The 22,500-nt window shown below is 39.2% G+C and overlaps 2 protein-coding genes across 2 annotated transcripts; both read left to right on the forward strand.

Annotated features, from left to right (window-relative positions):
- Nucleotides 1–4,823: 4,823 nt before the first annotated feature.
- LOC131797415 (protein bark beetle-like) lies at nt 4,824–11,123 on the forward strand (the record flags this gene model as incomplete). Its single annotated transcript, XM_059115032.2, has 4 exons — nt 4,824–5,442; nt 6,455–6,933; nt 7,808–8,039; nt 8,377–11,123. Coding segments are annotated over exons 1-4 (4,077 nt in total), but the record flags the coding sequence as incomplete, so codon positions are not given.
- Nucleotides 11,124–11,126: 3 nt separating this feature from the next.
- On the forward strand, nt 11,127–21,926 carry LOC136284235 (protein bark beetle-like). The gene is given in 11 exon segments (XM_066174087.1): nt 11,127–11,247; nt 12,267–14,912; nt 15,491–15,625; nt 16,674–17,012; nt 17,551–18,402; nt 18,685–18,779; nt 19,125–19,262; nt 19,968–20,082; nt 20,699–20,826; nt 20,828–20,878; nt 21,663–21,926. Coding segments are annotated over 11 exon segments (4,884 nt in total).
- The last annotated feature ends 574 nt before the right edge of the window (nt 21,927–22,500 follow it).

Raw genomic sequence — 22,500 nt, forward strand, 5'->3', positions numbered from 1 at the left:
CTCTTGATTTCTTAGAACTACCAAATGTTCCAAGGCGACCCTTGATATCACATAGAAAAGTTACGCAACGTGACGTTACGCTAAAAGATCTTCTGGGAAATTTCTTACTTTGAAATCTTGCCGTCTGGAAAGAAATTGAAACCGCTTACATTACAGAATGTGACGAAAAACGTTACAGAAAGAAACCACTCTCTTGACTGTAGTTGGACAGTTCGGCTTTCCATGAACTACTCACAATGTTTACGTTTGCAAACCTTTCTAACATACTTGTGTAGTCAATAACAAACTTCTTGATAAGATAGATGTTCAGAATATTTTTGGTTTTTTTCAGAGAAGGACTTGTTTATCTGTTAATTCTGCATGTCTTACAATAATTGGATATTTGGTACTTCTTTTTCCTTGAATTTTTGAGTCTAGTTCTGGCCATTTTTTTCGTTTCTCATTTTCTTAATGCTCTCCAGATTGATAATGTACTATAATGTAGTTTATGTTCACGGCATACTTCGAAAAATGCTAGGAGCTGCTACAATATTGTCGAACGGTATTTTCCAAGGATTCCATTCCTTGGAGGCCACGCTTCTGTTTGGATCACTTTCAAGGCGCTCTGGACGAAGTACTTCACCCATAGAATTAGGTTGTTAAACTTCTTTGCACGAAGTATTTTAATTGCACGGAGTATTTTGATTATGGTTTACAGCATGGTATTCTTTGGGCTAAAATGAACTATTGCTGCTCTATCATGAGCAAAGAGGTCACAGCTTTTGATTAACAAAGACACGACGTCCATTTTTGTAATATTCAATGCTCGTTGACTAACTCATTGTGTGATGCGAAGATAATCAACGAACAGAACAAACTGTGAAATAATATACTCTGCAGAAATGGAAATCCAAAGAAATGGCAGAGACCTAAAAGTTCTATGATTGATGCGTATGTTTGAATACTGAGATCGAATGTGTTTCTAAGATTAGATATACTTCCTAATCATATTTGGACACATACAAGTCACCTCGTGATTATGAGGAAACTGTTTAATTTGAGGTTGCACTGAGTCAACTTAACTTGTGATCTTTGCGCACTGTCACGCCGAGGTTTTCAATTAAATGTAGAAATGGTATTCGATGGCTTGAAATATACTTTCCCCGTAATTCGTCTTCGTAAAGTTTGTAAGCAAGCGAGACAGATTAATTACATTTAGTAAAGGCCACATTTCCGGGAATTGCTTTATAGGGTCAATTGCTTCTTAAGAACAAATTCTTGCAGTGCAAAACGTTGATTTCATCTCTCTTATAATGATCATCGTACATTTTAGTTGATCACCAGGGGAAAAGCGACGAATCAATAATTTCAAATTGAACTACCATTTGTTACTACTGATATGCGGGTTTCTATACTCGCCCAAAAGTTAAACTAGCTTTGATCACCTACGACCGTTTTCGTTTGATTCCTCTGAGGCATTTTCCACCATAGAACTGTATAGCGGATTTTCAAAGATGCAATTTCTCATCAGTAAAAGGAAAGGCGAAAGGTATCGAGAACAACTGCGATTTTCAGTCGCAAAATTCCCATGTAAAATATCACATAATTGTATGAATATCATGACATTCGTGGATTAATCAAACGTGTTCTATTTCTGAGAAGAGATCAACTCGTTGATATTTTTCGTCAGTGTTGTTTTGCATCAAGCTTCAGAGTTGACATGTTGCTCCAATTACAGGAAAACTAGTCCATTTGTTCGTCTGTAACTATCAGAAAAATTGATGAAAGGCACAGTGGTCTGACTTGTGCGGTGTGTATTCAGAGCTTTTTTGTGGACAATCTTTACTAGTTACCAAAGAAAATTAGTAATCGATGTGGATTGTTCCGAGAACAGACAAACGAAAAAGTATCCTTAGAGGGGTGGCAAATTGGAAAGACTAATTCTAGGTGGATTTCAGAGGAGTATAATTCTGCGCTAATCTTTACAACTGATTCGAGTCTATATCGGTCCTCAGCCCGCTTCGAAGCGGAAATTGTAACGTAGTCTCCGTTCTTAGGTAACATCAACAAAGGATGCACAGTTCGAGACATTTCCAAAAAATACCTTAATATTCCCCGAGTGAAATGGCCATTTCTAAACAGTTCGGAAAGGCACGGACACAAAGCTACTTCCCTTTTCCTTGCCGAAAATATGGCAATTGTGACCAATACATTTTTAGCGGTTGCTCGTGTTTGTTCAAGGTAATCATTGAGCCCTCAGTTTACTAAACTGCTTCTGATTGTATTCGAGAAAGCCGATATCGATCTCTATCGGGATTTCCTGTCTCATTATTACCTATTTTTGCCTCCATGGAAACTAATTATCAACGAAATAACGAAAAGCGTCAACGAGCTTTGAACATTGCGTGACAGAAGATAGTACGTGATGTTCGCATTCTTGTAACACCAGTAAGCCCTCAAAGATTCCTCACCAAAAAAAAAATTGTTAGCTTAAGACTGCGTGTGGCTACTGATATAGCACAATTACTAGAGTATCGAAAAGAAAGAGAGGTTGAATAATGACGTTAGAAGATACTTTTTCAGAATATTTGTCTGGACATGAAAAGAAGAAAACCTGCCGCATCCCACATAATTATGAGTACCATGTTCCACAAGAGAAAAACGATTAAAAAATGTAGTGACTAATTGACATTCAACCAATAATTAAAGGGTAAAAATAATCATATTACCACAAATAATAATAATAATAATAATGATAATGATAATAATAGTGATAATAATGGCAATAGTATGGGGGGCCTGCTCAAGACGGCTCACTGCTCCTCTACCTCTAGCTTCTAGGTTCCGTGCTTAAACTTCGCTTCTTTTAATTTTGCCTGTTAAGAGCAAATGTGGCCAAAACTCGAACATTTTCTGATCATATTCGGATCATATTCGGATCATATTCGGATCATATTCGGATCATATTCTCAGGTTAGGTTAGCTTCTGGGTCAAACAAATCAGTACATACCTCGTTTGCCAGAAGTTCGATATTTTTACGAAAAAATCAACTGAATTCCGTCAAAATGCCCCTTTTGAAGCTTAAAATTTAAGACGAATCTCGGAGCGTCGTGTCACGAAGTGAGGAAACCTGGACTGATGAAAATTATTTAATATGACATCGCTTCACCTCTTATGTCTCCGAATCAAAGATGGCTACAGTTCTCTGAATTGTTGCGTCGTTCACATAAAAGCAAGATAACTTGGCAGGATAGTGCAATACCTCAAGATCATGCGTTTTCAAAGCGCATTTCGGGGTACCTGATATGAGATTTTTCTGTTCCCATTTTGCTGAAAAGGAGGCTGTAATTACTTCAGGTAAGACAACTTTGCTTAATTAAATATTAGTCTTTAACCGAAGAGCATACCAAATATGAGCGGAATGTTGATAATTGTGCGCAATTACGCTGATTAATTCAAAATGAGATCTACTGAAATCGACAACTCCGCAGAAATCAACATTGGACCACGAAACACGTGGTTTCGGGAACTTAGATAGAGTTTTTAATATACGAAACATGAGTAACGTGCAGCTGTGTGATAGCGCTGCTTATCCCAAAATTACTCACAATGACGTCATTGTGTCACTTGAACAGCGTTGCACTTCACTCAGTGTGGAGTTGGACGAGCTTAAGGTTGCATCGACGTCCCAATGAAAGACATTTTGCAGGAAATTACACAGAAGTTAATTAAACTCCCGCTTCGCGGTCGTCCGGTTTTGTTAATCACTCGTATGATTACAGACCGAATTGGATTCCACTCGGTCCTATTACCATTACGAAACATATCCTTTGCCCTTTGAAGCAGATATTTGAACAAATTCTCTATTCTTCGTCAACGTCGACGAAGAATGAATATTTCATGACGTTTCCAAACTAACTGAAAATAATTTACCTGAACTAAGCGTTTCTCAACGGTTCAGCAAGGTACAGATGTAAAGCTAATTCTGATTTACTGCACGAAATTCTGGGGGATGACTCCTCTTAGAGTACTAAGAGTTTTTCATTGTTCCACGCTCTAAACCAAAACTTTCTCGGGCTGCCTTTTCTTTAGTGAATGATCTCCAAGAGCTTACGAGTGTTACAACAATGCAAACTTGACGTATCTAGGTCTCGCTTTAGTCAAGCAATTAATGTTTAAAGCGTCTTGTCGCGTCTTGTCCTATCGCGGAATGACACCAAGTTTAAATTCATTCAGGGGTATTTGAGGAAACTTAGTTTATACCCTAGAAAAAACAAAGCACTCGCTAAAAATCTCTGATCCCGATCTCCATACGTAAGGTGCGAAGAATTTCAATTGCAGGAAGTAGTTTCTTCAACTTTAATTTTTCGTCCCAAGTCTTTTGCGACTACGCCACCGATGCACAATTTCCCAATAGATAGAGATATGTGAATATGAAAGTGATCTTCGCAGAAATATTCACGTCTTTATTCGCAGTTCAAATATATGACTTTCATATATTCACAGATAGGGATATGTCGCTTTACTCCCATCAATTGGAGAGCGCCAACCACCTAGCTCGGGTGTATAGCTGCCTTCTCCCTAATTCATAGCCATTGGACGTACCAATGCACTGTAAAAGAAGCGTGGATTATCTCCCCCGCGCTCCCCCTTCCCTGCACTCCCCTATCCTTATTTGACAAAGTTTGCAATGTAGCAGTTGGGATACGAGGGGTTCGTGACATCATCTAAAAGGACGAATATTAAGGAAAAAACTGTTTCTTTCGTCTTGAGGTGAACTATGTCTACTGATTCCAGTTCATCCTTATTCTTCCTTACCAATAGGTTAGAGTAGACCGGCACGATGTTTCTAAAATACTGCATGCCACTGGCCATCTTTCTCGGGTATGGGCTTTGTGAGAACGAGAAAAATATTTCACGGCAATTGAATGGCACTGTCACTGGTAACCAGACCCTTGCGCGTGCAGATGGTCCATACTTGGTCACCAGTGACCTTATTGTCCCAGAAAATGCCACTCTAACCATAGAGCCTGGTGCAATTCTAAATTTTGTTCCATCTGTGGGGATTCGTGTTCGTGGATCGTTTCATGCAAAAGGTACACCGTCGCAGAGAATTACTTTCCGAGCGGTTCCCTGTGGAGAAACAAGTTTTTGCAATAAAACAGACGGGGCTTTATTCTACAGTCACGGGATAAGACTTGTAGATGGATCATCCTACAGCAACGGGCGCCTACAGCTGCAGTATAATGGAAGGTGGGGGACTGTCTGCAACGACTGGAGTTCTTGGGATCTCAGAGATACGCACGTGGCCTGCAGACATCTTGGCTTCCTTGGGGGAAAGCGGTATTACTATGATCCCGGCAGCGGCCCCGTGATGATGAAGACAGTTGGCTGTAAAGGAACTGAAAAGAGTCTATGGGATTGTTCTTACAGATGGATTATGAGTAATCAGTATTCATGTGGTAAGTTCATTTTAGTCCTAAGCAAAGCTTTTGTTGTTTGCACATGTGCCTCTCCATGGAAATATTCTCTTTCTGGCCGTAAAGCAAGTGATTAACGACAAAACTATTTAATTTTTCCATGTAACCAAAGTAACTTAAGATCTTTCTCTGCCTTGTGACTTTGCATGGGGTGAATATGCACAAGAGGGGATAGAAATATGCCCTCACATTTTATCGGGTAAATTCCATTTAATTCATGTTTTAAGACAAGCTTTTGCTACAAAAAGTATTTTTTTGAAACTGAGATCCTATCTCACTGGTTATAAAGTACAGGTGACAAATGCGCGGTTTCTCAACGTCTTAGTCACCGTTTCTGTGGAACTGGGTACCAGAGACAACCTCTCCTCCCAAAAAACGTCCGTGATGTATACATTAAGCCTTTACACCCTAACATCAGTATTCATATTCTCTTTACTGTTCTCTGTAAATTCACTATGATGCTGACAAGGAGAATTTGTTTAACAATCAAGAGTTTCGTTAGTTGGTGATTATTTTTTTATTCTCATGACCTCAATGTGAGATTCAGTGACGATATTGTGAGGAGAATGAATGATCCCAAGTTCAGACTTCGCTAAGCATTTGAATGCTTGGTTTACGCTCTTTTCAATTTTCTTTTGATTTTCTTAGACATCAGGCTGAGTTAAATTTGGATTTCGTGACATGAAATTTTTGCTATGAAGTTGAACACTTCGTGTGGCTCTCGGGTAGAGGACTTAAATTCTCCATATGAATATAAAATTGTCCTGAATGGCCAATTCACCCGCCCGACTTGAAATTATAATACAATTTTATTAATTTTTAGAGAAACAGAGCATAGATCAAGGGAGGAAGAGGTTGTGTCCAGGTTCCCAGAATCCATATCAATAAGGACTTTCGTAAAAGCGTCAAGGTACAAAATTTGCTACTTTTAAGCCACTAACCACATTTCTATTTTTATCCCTTTTATTTTCCATTACAACGACACATATTTCAGCTCACAGCCGGGACGTTGGTATCGAGTGTGACACTCTCTTGCCATATTTGGCCGAGATTTTTTACTGGAAAGGTATTTACTTCGAGCCGACGAATTCCTCTGAGATGAAAGGAAGCTCTTATCTTGAGCACGTGGACATTGAGAATGCTCTCGAGGGCGTAAATGCCGTGAAAAACGCCCCAGATGTACTTCATGTAATGATCAACGGTAGTGCTTTCGGCTTAAATATAAAAGAACTTGCCAAACCCTTGGCTGTGATCGATTCTTCTATCCTGGGGCCTAAAATGGCTGGTGTGAACATCGAGAGCTCCTGTGGTGATGTTGTCATTGAAAACGTCACAGTTCAGAATGCACGATTTGGAGGAGGCCTTATCTATAAGCGCCTGGCAGTGAATTTCTGTTCCGTCATCCCAGAGAAAGCTTCTTTTCCTTTACTCCTAAATGCCGCCGGAAATCATCATCCGGTTAATTGTAGTAAGGTAGGATCGAGTGTTTTAGTTAAAATGTCTGAGTTATTTGGTAAAAAGGAAAAACTTTGAATTCAAAACCAATCTAATGTAAACTGTGGAAAACCTATAAATACCCAACACCTTTTCGAAAACAGATTTTTTTAGTCGATTTCTGGTTCAAGTTTCCTGAGCTGTAGTTAAAATGTACAGGTTTTTGTCACATTTTGGTACACATTTCATTCAAGATTTTATAAGGTAGAACGACAAGCTTCCAATAGTGAGGGATTTAATTTTTCTATCAAACCCGGCGAATCCTTTGAGGAAAACAACGCAGTCTCCATGAGCTGAAAGTTCTGGATCCTTGGCTATTTAATTAGATTTGAAAGAAAAAAAATATTTTGATGATTATCGAAATAATGTGAATTAGACAGGACACTTGTTATAGGTGGTGTTTTTTTTTTTTTACGAAGGGGAGGATTTTTCATGTACAATAGGGGAGATCATTCTTCCATATGGTAGATGGAAGATCAAGTCTTCCCTATATGCAGACACCAGCTTTCAAATATGTAAAACTAATAGCCAACGATTGAAAAAATAAGTTTTCTTTGAAGGGTAGAGGAAGATAATGCCTCTTCTTCCATTTTCATCTGTCAAACTAAGTAAGTTCGCACCTGTCGAATGTTATTTTTAGGATATTTTTCCTCAAAAGGAAAGTATTCGTAAAAGACATCTAAATAGTCAAAATGTTGAGCCATGTTTCATGGAAGGGAGTTACCCGATTGAGCACCTCTATAGGAATAGCCGTAACTTGTAACCTAGAGACATTTATCTGTATGCGGCTTCCTTTTTTATCAAAACTCTTCCAGTGAAAGAAATGAATTTAAAAAAAATTTGCATTCTTAAGATTTTCAGAGCTTCATCAGGAAGAAAGATCTCTGTGTATTTTAGAATAATAAATGGAAGTGGATTCGAGCTTAATATTACCGATGCAAGCACAGATATCAAAACCCAACTGTACAGAATCACAAGTGGCCACAATGGAAGGACATTCAAGACTGGTTATACTTCTATATTGGAACTTTCCTTCTACTCTAAAGGCAGTTTCAACTTGGAAATGGTCGTTATGGAAGATCAAGGTAGCTCTATTTCTAGTTATGTCTTTAAGTAAGACGAATTGGTCTATCTGCTGTTCGCTTGAACAGTTCGGTCGGTCCGTCAGTCCTTCGGTCGATCTGTCGGTTGCTCATTCGGTCGTTTACCTGTTATTTTGGTGGGAGGTTCTTTCGATCAGTCAGTCGGTCGCTGAGTAAGTTGGTCAATAGTTAAGCTAGTTACTCAATAAAGAATCGAGCAAAAGAAGTAATTCACTATTCAATACGAAGACAAAATGACTGCCCCCAATAAGTCTATAAATTTTTTTGGATGATGTATGCTCTTCGTAACACCAACCCATTTCCTTTCGACCATTTGTAGGCGGGACTTCATCACTTATAATATCCAACAGTACCTTTTCTAACAATGCTAAGTCTGGTATTACCGTTGACAACTTGATTGGTGATTCTCGTATCTCCCGGACAACGGTGATAGGGAACAACTACAACGGACTCTACATAACCAAGACAACAGGTACTTTAGAATTTACCGACGTCAAATCTTCGAAAAACCAGGCGACAGGAATCGTAGTCGATGCAGGAACTCTTTCATTCCAAATGTCCGACAGCCTTGTTGAAGAAAACGGCGCTCAAGGATTGCACATCTTAAACCAGGTTAACTCCACAATCAACATTTACAACACGCAATTTGTTCGTAACAACAACGGTGAAGGAGTTTATTTACAGGCATTTCGCTACTGCTATGTTCGACTGCTGGAAGTACTGTCTCTTGGAAATTCGCAGAATGGAGCTCTGTTTACAAGATTATCCGATACCAGATTAGATTTAAACTCTTGTAAATTTGATGGAAACTCAAATATAGGAGTTTCCGTTGCCTACTTTTTTAGAGGAGGACTTAACTTGGAGGAGATTTCTACCTCAAACAATTACGGATCTGGTTATGCTTTCGAACTTGGGGATACCAGCATAAACATAGAGTCTTCGTCTTCTTTTGGTAACGGAAGGGATGGTTTTTACGTGGAAAATCAAGGAGGAGAAGTTGTCTTAAAGGATTTTATTGCTGGTGGCAACAAACGACAAGGATTGTGGTTTCTAGATACCAAGTCAGCACGTCTTCGTTCAGTTCATCTTCTAAACTGTAATGTTTCAGGGAACAGTCAATACGGTGTGCTGTTTTACCTCACGTATAGAATTGATCAACGCCCAGAGAACTATATCATTAAGGTTGCAAACTCCACAATTTTCAACAATTCTCTTGGTGGTTGTACGCTCTATCCTGCAGATTGCGGTTCGGGAAACAATCGGTGGCAAAGGAGCGTTCAACTTTTATTCACTGGTAATAAAGTAAAGGGAAACAAAAAAAATGGTTTGGATATCCTTGGCCCAGAATGGTACGTGTTATCTGCTGTCTTGGCTAATAACATATATTACGAGAACAGTGGACTTGCTCTGATAGTAAGACATGGAGCAAATTGTTACTATGAGAATTCCTCACCCTTCAATCTGCAGGTTTCATCGAACATCTTTTTGAAGAATAAAGGGGAGAACATATTTTTCGTTGATTGCGAAACTTTACCCACAAAATGCCGTGTCACCATCAGAAATAACACGTTTTTAGACAATCAAAGAATCCAGCTGTTTTCCAGCAATTACCTTCGTACCAAAACGCAGGCAGTTTTAGCTGTAAAAGGAGGCAACGTTACCATAAAGTATAATTCGTTTATCAACCCTTTGTTCTCTCACGAATTAGCAGCACTGCTTAAAGACCGTGAACACGTTCTTCTTGCGGAAGAAAACTGGTGGGGAACAAGAGATGAATGCAAAATAAAAGACCGATTGTTTGACTTTGAAGATCGAGTGGAACTTACACAGATCCAATATTATCCATTTTTAGATTCCTACAATTCTATCAGCCCTAAATTACACGATGGTGTCAGACCTCTCTGTTTTCTTCGAGGCAACAACTTAGGAGGAATATTAAATCATTTCCTCAATATAACAAACCCAAGTGATGCCTACCGAGTTATCAGTGACGTCACTATATTGTCTGACGGCGTTTTGTTTATCGAAGGAAACATCACTTTAGAATTTCCATTGAAGAGCGTTTTCCTAGTACAAGGAAAGGTTATCATAAAAGGTAATAAAAAAGAAAGGGTGAAGTTCCTTCCAAGGGGACCATTGCAACAGGACATTAGACTCGTCGGAGGTCCCGCTCCGTGGGAAGGGGTAGTTGAAATATGGATCAATAGCACGTGGATGCCAGTTTGTATGCATACCTATGGACACGAAGATGACATAGTATGCAGACAATTGGGATACGAACCGGTAAACTCTTATTACCATAACCCAAGTGGAAAAGAGAAAACATTCCTACTTAATGTCAAATGTGATACAGATCAAGGAGACAGCATCACCATTTGTAACAAAAGGAACTGGATTTCATCTTCATCATGCACGAGAAATGTTTTGTATGTCCGTTGCAAAATTCCTTACTGGGCTGGCGTACATCTCGCTGTGACTTCAAAGGAAAGCGTCTTAAGCAATGTTGAGGTGCGATATGCAGGTTTTCCATATAGAGACGACCTGACTATCCCCGGAATCGCCTTCAGAGTGGACCTCCCACGTCACGTGATCAGCAGTGTCTTTGTGAGTAATTCTGCTTCCATTGGTTTCCAGATTATGTATCCAGACCCCTTAAAAGATTCAAATACAATCGAGAATTCAACGATAGCTGAAACCGAGTCGGATGGAGTACGTTTGGAGTCTCCATTTATTGAGTTCCTGAGTACAAATGTCGTAAACACAAAAGGCTACGGATTTTCGTATCGTTACAACTGGAATGCTCTTAACACACACGTGGTAAAAATGGCAGATGCGACCGTGAAGAAGTTTATGGACATATGCACTGAAAGTGAAACATTTATCAGTGACTCTAGTGTGGTGTATTATCTGGTTGTAACATTACGGAGCAGAGCAGCCTGCAAGGCCATAATTACCGTTCCACCGAAATATACGATAGGATTGCAGCTAATCTATCACAATGTGCATGGCATAGCTATCCACGTGTACAGTGGAACAAACAAGACAAAGGGCACTCTCTGGGATATCCATATGTTACAATGGTATAGCCGTCCTGCTTGGATGACTGGCAATAGCTCAATCCTGCTGGAGAAAGGGTATGGATATCCGGATGAAGACGACACGGTGCATTTTCTATTGTTCCTCATCAAAAGTAAGTTCAGCTATTATTTTAAACATATCAGGTTAAGCAACGATCTCCGTCGGTAGACTGCAATTTTTGCGATTACAAAAATATGCTTTAGGCTTCGACGGGCTTTGAACCGTGCCTCCAGATGCTATTTGGACGCTGTTTGCGAAAGATCCTTAAAGCCACACAGTTAGGGTTAGGCAAATTCTACAGTTCGTCTTCCCTGTGAAAGAATTTGACCACAATTTGGACACTTATAGGATAGTGTGTGCGTCATGCTTATAATTGGACAGTGTGATCTGTCTAAGTGGACAGATCGCGTCATGTGCGCGCGCCGTTTTCTCGCATTTCGCCGAGTTCACTTTGGTTTTTTTTATGAAAAGGTATAACCGATGTCTTGGTCCTTCCTCAAATTTTTTCATAGTTTTAGTTGATTGGTGACAGGACTTCGTGTCGTCCGATTCTGTCTGCAATCATACTTGTGATTAACAAATCCTATTACCTCTGTAAAGAGAAGTTTAAGGAAATGAACTGTTTCATTAGGAGATCGATCATATCGGTGGTGACATTTCAAGAAAAAGTACTCCATTAATGGATCCTTTGGTGATTTTCAATTTTCAACAAAAGGACATAAGTCATCACTGAGGATGATGATTCACCATTTTGCTGTTTTAAAAACATTTTTTTAAAATTTGATCATGATCTGAATAATCGAGTTTTGTTGTGTATTAATGTATTTTGTGAGGCTGTCAAATGCACCCCTTTACTCGTAATGAGGTGGGCAGAGTTGCACTGCAAGGATCGGAATGCCTTTTTTGTGATCAAAGGGCCTAAAGTTTATTTAATAACTACTTTCATCACCTGATTATGTTATGAAATTAATGAGAAGTTTTGAATACTAATTAAAAAGTCAGTTACTGATCGCGATCGAAGGAAATTACCCTTAATTCTTTTTTTTTCGCAGACATGCTTTATGTCAGAAAAAAGTTGTGCAAGGCTCTGATTTGTGTTCATAAACAATTATTTTTCTTTTCAACGAACAGGTGGTGGAAAGACGAAGATCAGATCACCAAACTTTGTTATATCCAAAAGCAATTTCAGCCACAACAGTGAAGGTGGAATTTTTTTGGGTGGAGATAACGCAGGAATAGTTGAAATCCAAAAAACGGACGTACGAGACTCACCCAAGAATGGTTTATCGACAGCATTTTCCCACGTTAACAGCTTGAAGCTGCTGAATTGCCAGTTCGTTAGAAACAAGATTGGAATCAAGCTCTCTTCTTTTTCAGGTAACGTGAATATCGAGAACACCAAGACTTCTAACTCGACCGAAAATGGACTATATGTGGACACGAACGGTGAAAAAACAATTAATATTGAAAATAGTGGTGTTTTCCATAGCAATGGATATGGCCTTTTTCTGGATGGTAGATATACCAAAGTGAAACTTTCTGCAACCAAGGTATTTTTTGGATGGAATAAGGCATCTTCTGTTTATTCCCTTACTAATTATGGTTGCTATTTGCCTTGTTCATCCCATACTTCCTTTACAAACTGTACATTTTATGCTAACCGAGGCCCTGTAATAGACATCGACGTGTCTCCACACTCTAATCCATGGCAATTTGACAGTAACCTTTTCCTGAATAACACTCAAGGTCCTATTATTTTGACTACGCGTTATACGAATAGATACTACACTCCTGAAATATTTGTGAGAAACAATAGTTTCTTGTTCAACTTTTGCCAAGATAAAAGCGTCATAGACATTATAGGAGGCACAAACGTTTTGATAATAGAAGGAAACATCTTCAAACAAAACCATGGGAGATCCGTTTATATAGGAAAAACCTCTCCTTCAGGCGCAACTATAAGAAGTAACGTCTTCACAAACAACAGCTGCCTGAATTGTGGAGTCATTGAGATTCAGAGGATAGGTAAAGAAATCGCAATTGTTGACAACATCCTTAAGTTTAATAAAGGACAGTTTATGGTTTTCCTCCAGTGTGCATACGTTGTAGGATGGAACATTGACATGAAGAATGTAATGTTTATGAACAATTCGCTCCTGAACAACGTGGCTATATCATCAAGTTCCCCAGCCTGTCAGTTAAAAGTCTCTGGATTTACGGAATGGAGAACGGTTTTCATCAATTTCAACAGATTTAGCAGCCAAGACTTCTCAAAAGAAGTTTGTGTAAGCACTCATGCTTCCTCGCATGGCAGCACAGCACAAGCTACATTAAACGTCTGGGGTTATGATGACGAGGAAGAAATCAAGGAGAGAATCTATGATGCTGAAGACAACTACGAACAAACATTCGTTGTTTTTCGTCCCTACATCAGTAATGCAGGGAACAGAATAAAGGGTTCGCAAGAAAATACCACCTATAACGCCCTCTCGAAAAGCTGTCTGGGAGGAAGGATATTATCCAACGTTCTTCTAAGAAAAGAGAAAAGTCCCTATACAGTTGTGTCCGATGTCACTATTCTGCCTGAAGCTTCACTTTCGATTGATCCTGGTGTTGTGGTGCAATTTATGCCAGGGGTCGGCATGTTGGTTCTTGGTTCACTATTTGTGAACGGAAATGAGAATCAACCTGTCAAATTTTCTCTTTCAAAAACTACAAAAGATGACGATTCTCTCAAAATTCGATTAGCCGGAGGTAAGTTCCCTTGGGAAGGACGTGTAGAGATACTTCACAACTGGAATTGGACCTCACTGTGTTTCAATCAGACGCAGGGCAATAAAACTAATGACGCAAAACTGATATGTGAAAACCTGGGCTATAAAGCACCATTGTCTATCAATCATTCCCATCACGAATCGTCCGGCCCTTGGGATACTTGTGCCGCTCTTCAGTGTAAAGGAAGTGAGTCAAATTTAGCAGAATGCTCTTTATCTTTCCAAAACCTTAGCTGCAACATGTCGTGTCATCTTGTGTTAAACTGTGGCGAAGGAAGGCCTTGGGGAAATATCAGATTTCTTCGCGAAGCTAGAAACGCTTTGAACCTGTCAACATCAAGTTTAAAACATCTAAGAATTGAGCACTGTGGCGAGAAACATGGCCAAAACGTTGCTGCCATTGAAATGATTCAGTACGTTGCAGAAGTAAATCATGTGACTGTTCTTAACTGCATAGCTGGTGGTGTGAAGGTTTGGTTCCCAGAAAAAGAGGTGATTATAATGAACAGTTCCTTCGTTAATACCGGAGGAAATGGAATTGATTTTATCAGCACGAAAAACAATGTTACACTTAAAAACGTCAAATCGATAAAAAATGAGTTTGGACTGAGTTTTCATGAAGCCTTCGGTGATTGGTTTAATACTATTTCATACGGGAAAGTTAATCTGTGCTCCCCACAAAAAGTGGTGAATGTCATGGATCACGACGTATTCGTTTACTTTGGGGTACCATTCGTGTCTTTCTCGGATCTGGAGGTATCCTGCCAAATAAAGGTTCAAACAGAGGCAAGTGCTGGCTTTGCTATTCAGCTACTAGTCCAAAAAAATATTAGATCTTTTTGGATAAAACTGCCTAATGGACGTGACATCTTGACGACCAGTGATAGGAGCCCACGTCCACTCTTTAAAAGAAACTTGATTAAGTGGGATTCTTTTACAGTCCACTTTTATGGATGGTACAGTAGCGAAATGCTTTTTCAAGTTCAACGTGTTGATATCAAAGGTTAGTAGCTGTAATATTTTTATCATTATTATTATTATCATAACCATTATCATTATCCTAACATTACAATCGTTATGTTTATCGTTATCGTCAGCGTTCACTGTCGTTAAAGTCAGCATTTTAGTTATCATTATCGATTAATGTCGTCATCCTTGTCATAGGCAATGCTTTTCCTTTCTTTGCCAGTACATAGAGCAGAGGCCGCACATGGAGAGTTTGTAAAGAGGCATGTGGAGTCCAATTTTGAATCAGGAAATATTGATCTATTTCGACTCTTTTTTCACTCTAGAGCCAAAATAAACTAAAAATTTCAAGACAAGTTAATTTTAGATACTTCAAGTTGAGAAAAAGTTGCGATTGTGTCTTTGCAAGAACTTTAGTTCATACAAGTGGCAGGAAAAACACAAAAGTCTGAAGAGGATTGGGCTTAGACTCCCCAGATCTCCATTTTGGATTCGCCACTGTAACGTCTGCGCTTTGTTCAACAACCGTTCTGTAACACGTAAATGTATTATGTGAACGGGTAGAGTGAGCCAATACGATAGGATCTGATAACAATTCTGTCAAATTTTCCTCAGATATTCCATGCTCATTTGACAGTGGATTTTGTGACTGGAGACGTTATCCCAAATCAAAATTTGAAGGAATTGCCTTGAGGAAGCGATGGGATATTGAAAACTTTCTTAATGACCACACCTATCCAGGAGGCAGTGGTGAGTTGTGATAAGTAGTAGAAGATTGAAGTTTAAAGATTTTAGAAAGGACATTCGAATACGTTACTCTCTTAAGTTTTCATCTATCTTGTGACCAGATATGAGCTGGCTTAGGTAACAGCTCGAATTTTCTACAAAGTAGTAGGTTAGGTGGGAACTCCTTCAGTCGACAAAACGTTTTCCTTCCGGCCGCTTTTGTGGATATTGTTCTCTCGTTCGAAAACTTGGAAATGGATTACAGGACTGTGGGTGACTCAGCGAAATGTTCTACCTTGTCGAGTGAATTGGAAGTTCTTGAGGACGACTTTTCAGAACAGCAGCCCAAGCAAAATTTGGACTCTAAGTTTTTCCAGATCAGCCCCGCCGGATAATCATTAATAAAGGAGCACTTGAACGCAGCGAAGTTGTTGAAGAACTCTAAGAAAACCTACTAAGACTGCCTCAATGGTCTGGAAAACGACCCGTCAAAGAATGGATACCGAAGGAACAAATTCAGGGAAGTGTACATTCAGCTGAGTTGGATGCAATCGATCAAACAACTAAACGTTAGAACTACAAAGAGAGAAGGCTAGAATTGTGCCAATGTCGGAAAATCGTTGATCGCCTGATAACATTTTTGCCTCAGGAATTCAACATACTCGGCCAGGACCTGTGTCAATTTCAATATTGTTGATCAAAAAGAGAATTTCTTATAAACTATGACCCCAGGACTTAAGCTTTTGAAAATCTTGGTGATTTGTCTCATCTAGAAGGGGAATATTTCGATGCAATTTCAGCATAAGTGATAATGAGCGCTTACACTGTAACAGAAGCACGAGATTTTTCGGTTCTCCCCATGTTTTTCTGTAGACAATTTAAAGTTTTGAAACTAAACCTTAAAGGTGCCACATAATTCACCCTCTCAAATTTTATCAGATATTCGGTAACGAATCGCATCCCCTGTCTTTAAGAGTATCACTGCTTCAAGTACTATCATTAAGACAGTAACAAATGCGAGTAGCTGTCAAAGACGTAATCAAATGTCATATTTGATTTATATCTTACGCAGGGAGATTACTATTTCTTCGGCAATACTGGCTTTCTGGCTACGGTGCCTTTACCAGCCCATTAATTTCCAGCGACAACAATTACTGTTACTTGGTGTTCTACTACAGGCGGGATGATCGCTACTTCAAGTCATCAGCATCGCTGTCCATTTTTCTGATAGAAGACATTAGTAATAATTCGACCTTGCTCTTTTCCATTAGCGATTACGTGACTCACTGGAAAAAGATAGTGATTGAGCTACCCTATACTGACGCCAGTTACTCGATTGTGTTATTGGGATATGAGCAGTTCTACACCCGTATTAAAATCGATGACCTGGCCTTCGTCAGTTGTGACCCATGTAAGTTGTGATGTATTTCAAATTGACATAGACATTACAGGTGAACGTCACATTAGCTAATGAAATCCTCAGTGTTTCACGAAAAACATGGCGTTCAAAGAAATGACACGGTAACAGCTAAATAATTGTCTCCTTAAGTTTTAAGGGAACTTTTTAATTGGTGAATGTTGATATGTATGGCGCTGTGCGGGAGGTTTTAAAAAACATCCCAGCTTTTGACAAAAATGGTTCTTTGGTCAGCCAGGTATTCAGTTAGGGTCGTATATGCTTGGTGTTGGAGAAACTGGGGGACGCTTTTCTTCCCTCAGGTGAGGAATTGTTTTCCAGAGATGATGTTTACGTTATGTGATAAACTTCCAAGTAAAGGAAGGTGATTCGTTGATGTCTCCCCTATAAAGTTAGTCGACATTTCCAATTCGTAAACAAACTAATGCATTAAGGTTTGAAGAAGATAAATACCGAAAGTAAGATAACCTTCTTTGAAGCTTGTTTGTCTCGAGTTGTACATAGAAAAAGGTAAATTTCATTTTCTCAACAGCTGCTACTGTACACCAAGTAACCGGAAGTTTTTTTAGTGGTAACGAGAAACAAGGTATACATTACACGATGACTCAAAGTGAAAGACATATTTTCAAAGTAGAACGTTGTCAGGTAACAAACAATGGTCTGAATCCAGTCCTTAGAGGAAGCCTACCAGGAGCGATTCACCTCAATGCTTTCGAGCAAGTATTTGAAATAGTCAATAACTTCATTGCTGGAAATAACAATGGAGGTATTTATTCCAAGGTACTCAATGAATTGTCCACGACAAGACCACCGGTCAGCCATATCCATGCAAACACCATAGAGTACAACAAAGGAGGCATATTACACGTAGAGGGAGTTTCTGGGCCCTATATGAATGTTAACGTGAGCAATAACTATTTTTCTCGAAACTTGGCACGAGATTTGGATGGCAAAGCCGATAGCGTTTGTGTCATAACAAAGTTATGGGCGATTGTTCAAGGAAATTTCTTTTATAGCAACGTTGGTCACTACGTTTTGCTGTATGATAATTCTCAAACAAGTACTGTCGGTCTTCGATTTGTAAATAATACATTGTACAAGAACGGTGCAAGGGGGCTCGATGTTAACTACGGAGCGACTATTCTGTGCAATGGAACAGCAGAAATTCATGGAAACGTTTTGCAGAATCCTAACAACCGTTATCAATTCAGTACCACAATGAGAGGGAGTCCAATCAAAGTAAACGCCACTTTAAATTGGTGGGGAGAGAATGTACCAAATCTGATTTCTTCTCTGATCATGGATAGGACAAAGGATTATCGACTGTCCATAGCAATTGTGTTCCGGCCGTTCGTCAAGCTACCACCTCAAACAGCTATATCAGGTCAATATTTTTGGGACTTTCTAGGTCCAAGTCTATCTTTCATGTTGTTTTAATGTCTCACGTTTCCACCTTAGAATGAACATCTTTTTATCAAAATACTGCTCATCAATTCAAAATGTTTTAAATTGTCAACTTTTTTCTTAAGTTAATCGAAATTAACCGTATTTTGTTGAGTGCTTTTTGTTTTTTTTTTTTTTTCATCAATTTATCATACTTTAGAATACAAAACAGCTTATCAATTTTCAGCTCATCAGTTTTTTATCTCATCCATTTTCTTCTTAGTATCTTGCCCGCCTGAATGGATTAAAGACGATGAGATGTGTTACATGTACAAAGGAGGCTCCTTCACTTTCACTGATGCCGAGAAATATTGTGGGGTAAGCGCGGTTGATACTGACACTCTATTTATGTCTTTTTTTCTTCTATTTTGGCTGTGGTTTTTCTTTTTTTATTTATTTATTTCTCTTTACTCCACTCCGCTTTACTTTTCTCTATCTTGTTTTCATTTGCGGGAGACTAAATGAAATGAATTTTGAGGTGAAATGAATACACTAGGGGGCAAGGAAATTAAGCTTGGGGGCGACTCCACCGAGGGCGATATGGGGGGCTGCTTCGCTTCCTCTCCTAGTCCCTCGGTTTCGCCTTCCTCGAACTGTATTTTGTTCCTTTATTAGAAAAGTGCTATACACTCGCTCAGCGTGCTATTATACTTTCATTTGTAGAGTTATGGTGGAAATCTCGTCACCATGCTCTCAAACGAAGACAAACGACTCATAAAGCATCTTCGACAGAAAGAATCCTTAGTTCATTCAGGCGTGTTGCCTTCCCTGTGGACCATAAGCAGGCGCTTTTTGAGAGAGGTGAGGAAACATCAAGCTCGATATTTAGTTTCTGTCCCACAGGTATTTTTCAAGTAATTTGATTGCCCAATAATGTCACGGGCACCAAATAACGCTCATAGCCTCGAATCAACCCGTGTCGACTCTTATTTACACGATGAACATTGTTTATAGATGACCAAAGAACATCATCCTTGTGAAATGGGATAAAAAACCCGCACAAGGTCTTAGGCATGCATTGTTGTCGTTGCGAGGGTCTTCGTACTAACACTTTTTGAAACAAGAATTGTAATAATTTTACACTGTTATTCCCGCAAATCAAACTTTCTGCCGTTTTGTTTTGGTGTCAAAACATCTTCCTGTTCAAAGCGTAAAACCTATTCGTCATTTTGGCTCCTTCGAAAAGGCTGGGATGGCACTTCGTAATTTCTCATGCAACAAAATATTTTTTACGCTGAAATGTTCTTACCATAGGGTAATTTTTCTCCGACGATAGATAAACAAAATAATTTACTTCCTTAACTGTTAAGGTTCACTTAAGGCACAATGACGAGACCTTCCACCATTTTTGTGTATCCATCTATTTGTCTCATTTACTCCTTTGTGGTGCCTATGTCCTTTTTTTCTTGAATTTTTTTCACGACAAAAAAATAAAATAATAATCATGATGTACAAGAGGAAATAGCAGTGAACATTCGAGACACTTATCATTTTTCTTTACTGCAGTCCCATAGGGGATATGATCAGAAAAATAAAGTATGTCCTGTTGTGGCTGCCACTGGAAATATTTCACAAGTTCATTGTGATGAATTTCTTCCTTTTGTCTGCGTGAGGAGGCCAGGTAAATCACACTCAATATCATAATTGGTAAATGAATTATTTCGTTGTATGAAATGATCATGCTAGATGAATATCGATACGAAATCATTAGACCACATCACCTGACAAAAAAAAGTAGTAAGCTTGTCGAAATGCAGCAATCCCCAATTGATAGCTTGACTGTTCATCTGCGTGTACTAGTGACTCTAAATTGAAAGACAAAACCATCAAACTTTCATCATCATAGCTGCGATGAGCAACAATGCTATTATTATCATTACCATTGAGGCGTACTCTGTCGATAATTTTGCCTCCTATAACGCGCTATATTATCATTACAATTGTTACTATCATAACAAGATAAGCACTTCTGTGCATAGCACCACGCCACAGAGAAGCATGTTTGATATGCAGAGTCTATAACGTGTATTTCCTCATGTAGATTAAATAATAGGATATCCATTTACGTTAAATATTTCTGTAAGTATTGAATTACTGTAAAAACCGAGGGGAAGGAAGGATTTCCATTCAGCCCCCCCCCTCCCCTCCCGTGCCCTGTACATCATGTCTTAGGGATATGCTTACTACCTATGAAGGAAGCAGGTACCAACTGGATAAACTTCTTTTTGGCTTCATAGTTATCCACTGCCCGAACAGCTGTTTCCATAATGGGGACTGTATAGGTGCTACGTGTTTCTGTTATCCCGGATGGACTGGAGAAGACTGTTCCAAGTTTCACTGCCATGACTTGCATAACTGTTTCTGGTAAAGGTGAATGCATGGGTCCCAATGTCTGCAAATGCTACCCCGGATATTTAGTAAGTGGCATTTCTATTCAATTCCATGATAGCTCATTACTGTGTTGACTGTAGCAAGTTTGACAGGGCCACTTTAAAAAACTGGAATCAGCCTTGACTGGATAGAAACTAGATTTGTGTGGCTGGTTCTGTGTGTGGGTGATTTAGTGCGCTCTCAGAAAATTATCAAGAGTCTTAATCTTTATCTCTTAGAAATCAGATCTCAAGCGTCTTTATGATTGTAATGTTCATCTTCACCTTCTAAACTCGTACGAAACTTATCTTAAAGCGCGTTTTGATGTTCCGCGGAAAATCTTCTCTCGTCTTACATAATTTGACAATGGATACCATCATTTTGAAACAACTTTGTCAGGCGGTCGCTTACGTGTGATCATAAGACGAATTTAAGAAAAGCTGATGCTTTCGTAAAAATCTCTTCTTTCACTGCCCCTACTTCATTTAGAGAGATCACCAACAGATGGAAGAAGGAGAAGTGAGATCGTGCTATAACCTCCCATTAATGTGCAAGATCTAGGAAGCCAGCATTTTTGGTTGAGCTTCCAGCACATTTGAAACACAATTTGGAAACGCTAGGTTAATTTTGGAAATTTAGTCGCCACTTAGGACTCTAAAAATGTCTTTAGCATCCTAGTCTGATCAAAAGGACACCAGTAGTTGTGCTTTCATTAATTTTCAACCATTGTGTTCGAGGACCCATTGGTTCTGTCTCTGATCGCATGAGAACAGTAGTAATTATCTTTTCTAACGCAGCCTAATGCAGGAACGTTTATGGATGTTTCTGCAGGGTCATGGCTGCACTTACTCCTTCTGTGGAAAGTACGAAAGTTGTGCTGATTGCGTGACAGACCCATTTTGTGGATGGTGGGACAGTTCACGCTCCTGCCTCGGAGGTTTTGCCGCGGGGCCTCCAGGAATAAGTTGTCCCGCTTGGTTTTACTACCACTGTTATACAATAGGAGACGAACGTTGTTCACGAGATATAATGGTAGGTGAAGAGGATAAAAATAATTCGTGGTGTGAACACATCAACACTATGCTGCACTCATAGCGGGGCGGTACTAGCGTGTGTTGCTTATCAGCTGGTTTAGATATTTATTTCGGGATTATCTTTTGCTTGTTTCTTTGGTTTTTTGTTTTATGCTGCGCTGTTTTACCCTTTTTAATTATAACTATCTTAAATCTAGCGGCCCCTGACTATCAGGAGCACTCTCCGCTTCAAACACAAAGCAAACCAACAGTAGTTTTACCTGGATTGCGCATCGGTTTATGCTCATAACTCTCTGTGTATTTATTTTTTTTTTTTGTTTGGGTTTTCTCTACCAGTTTAACCGATATCCATTTGTGCTGCTACGAGCAGAAGGACACTGAGTGGAAATTGCTTTGCCTAAGAAAAACCGAACAAAACATATGCCTGCTGCCATGCATCATAGTTCTTTGGGCACGATTGATTGGTAGAATAGCTCAAAATACTACTTTACACCCTCAATGTTCCATGCTTATCGTCACACGATAAGTGTTTTTCACAATCTTTTCTTAAACAAGAGAGTGAATTTGTAGAGGTAGGTTAATTGCAACTGGATTCAAAGTATGGAGGAGCAACCATTGAATCCTGGTCAAGAATG

This window comes from Pocillopora verrucosa, chromosome 11 (assembly GCF_036669915.1).
Source record: "Pocillopora verrucosa isolate sample1 chromosome 11, ASM3666991v2, whole genome shotgun sequence".
Classification (NCBI taxonomy): Eukaryota; Metazoa; Cnidaria; class Anthozoa; order Scleractinia; family Pocilloporidae; genus Pocillopora; species Pocillopora verrucosa.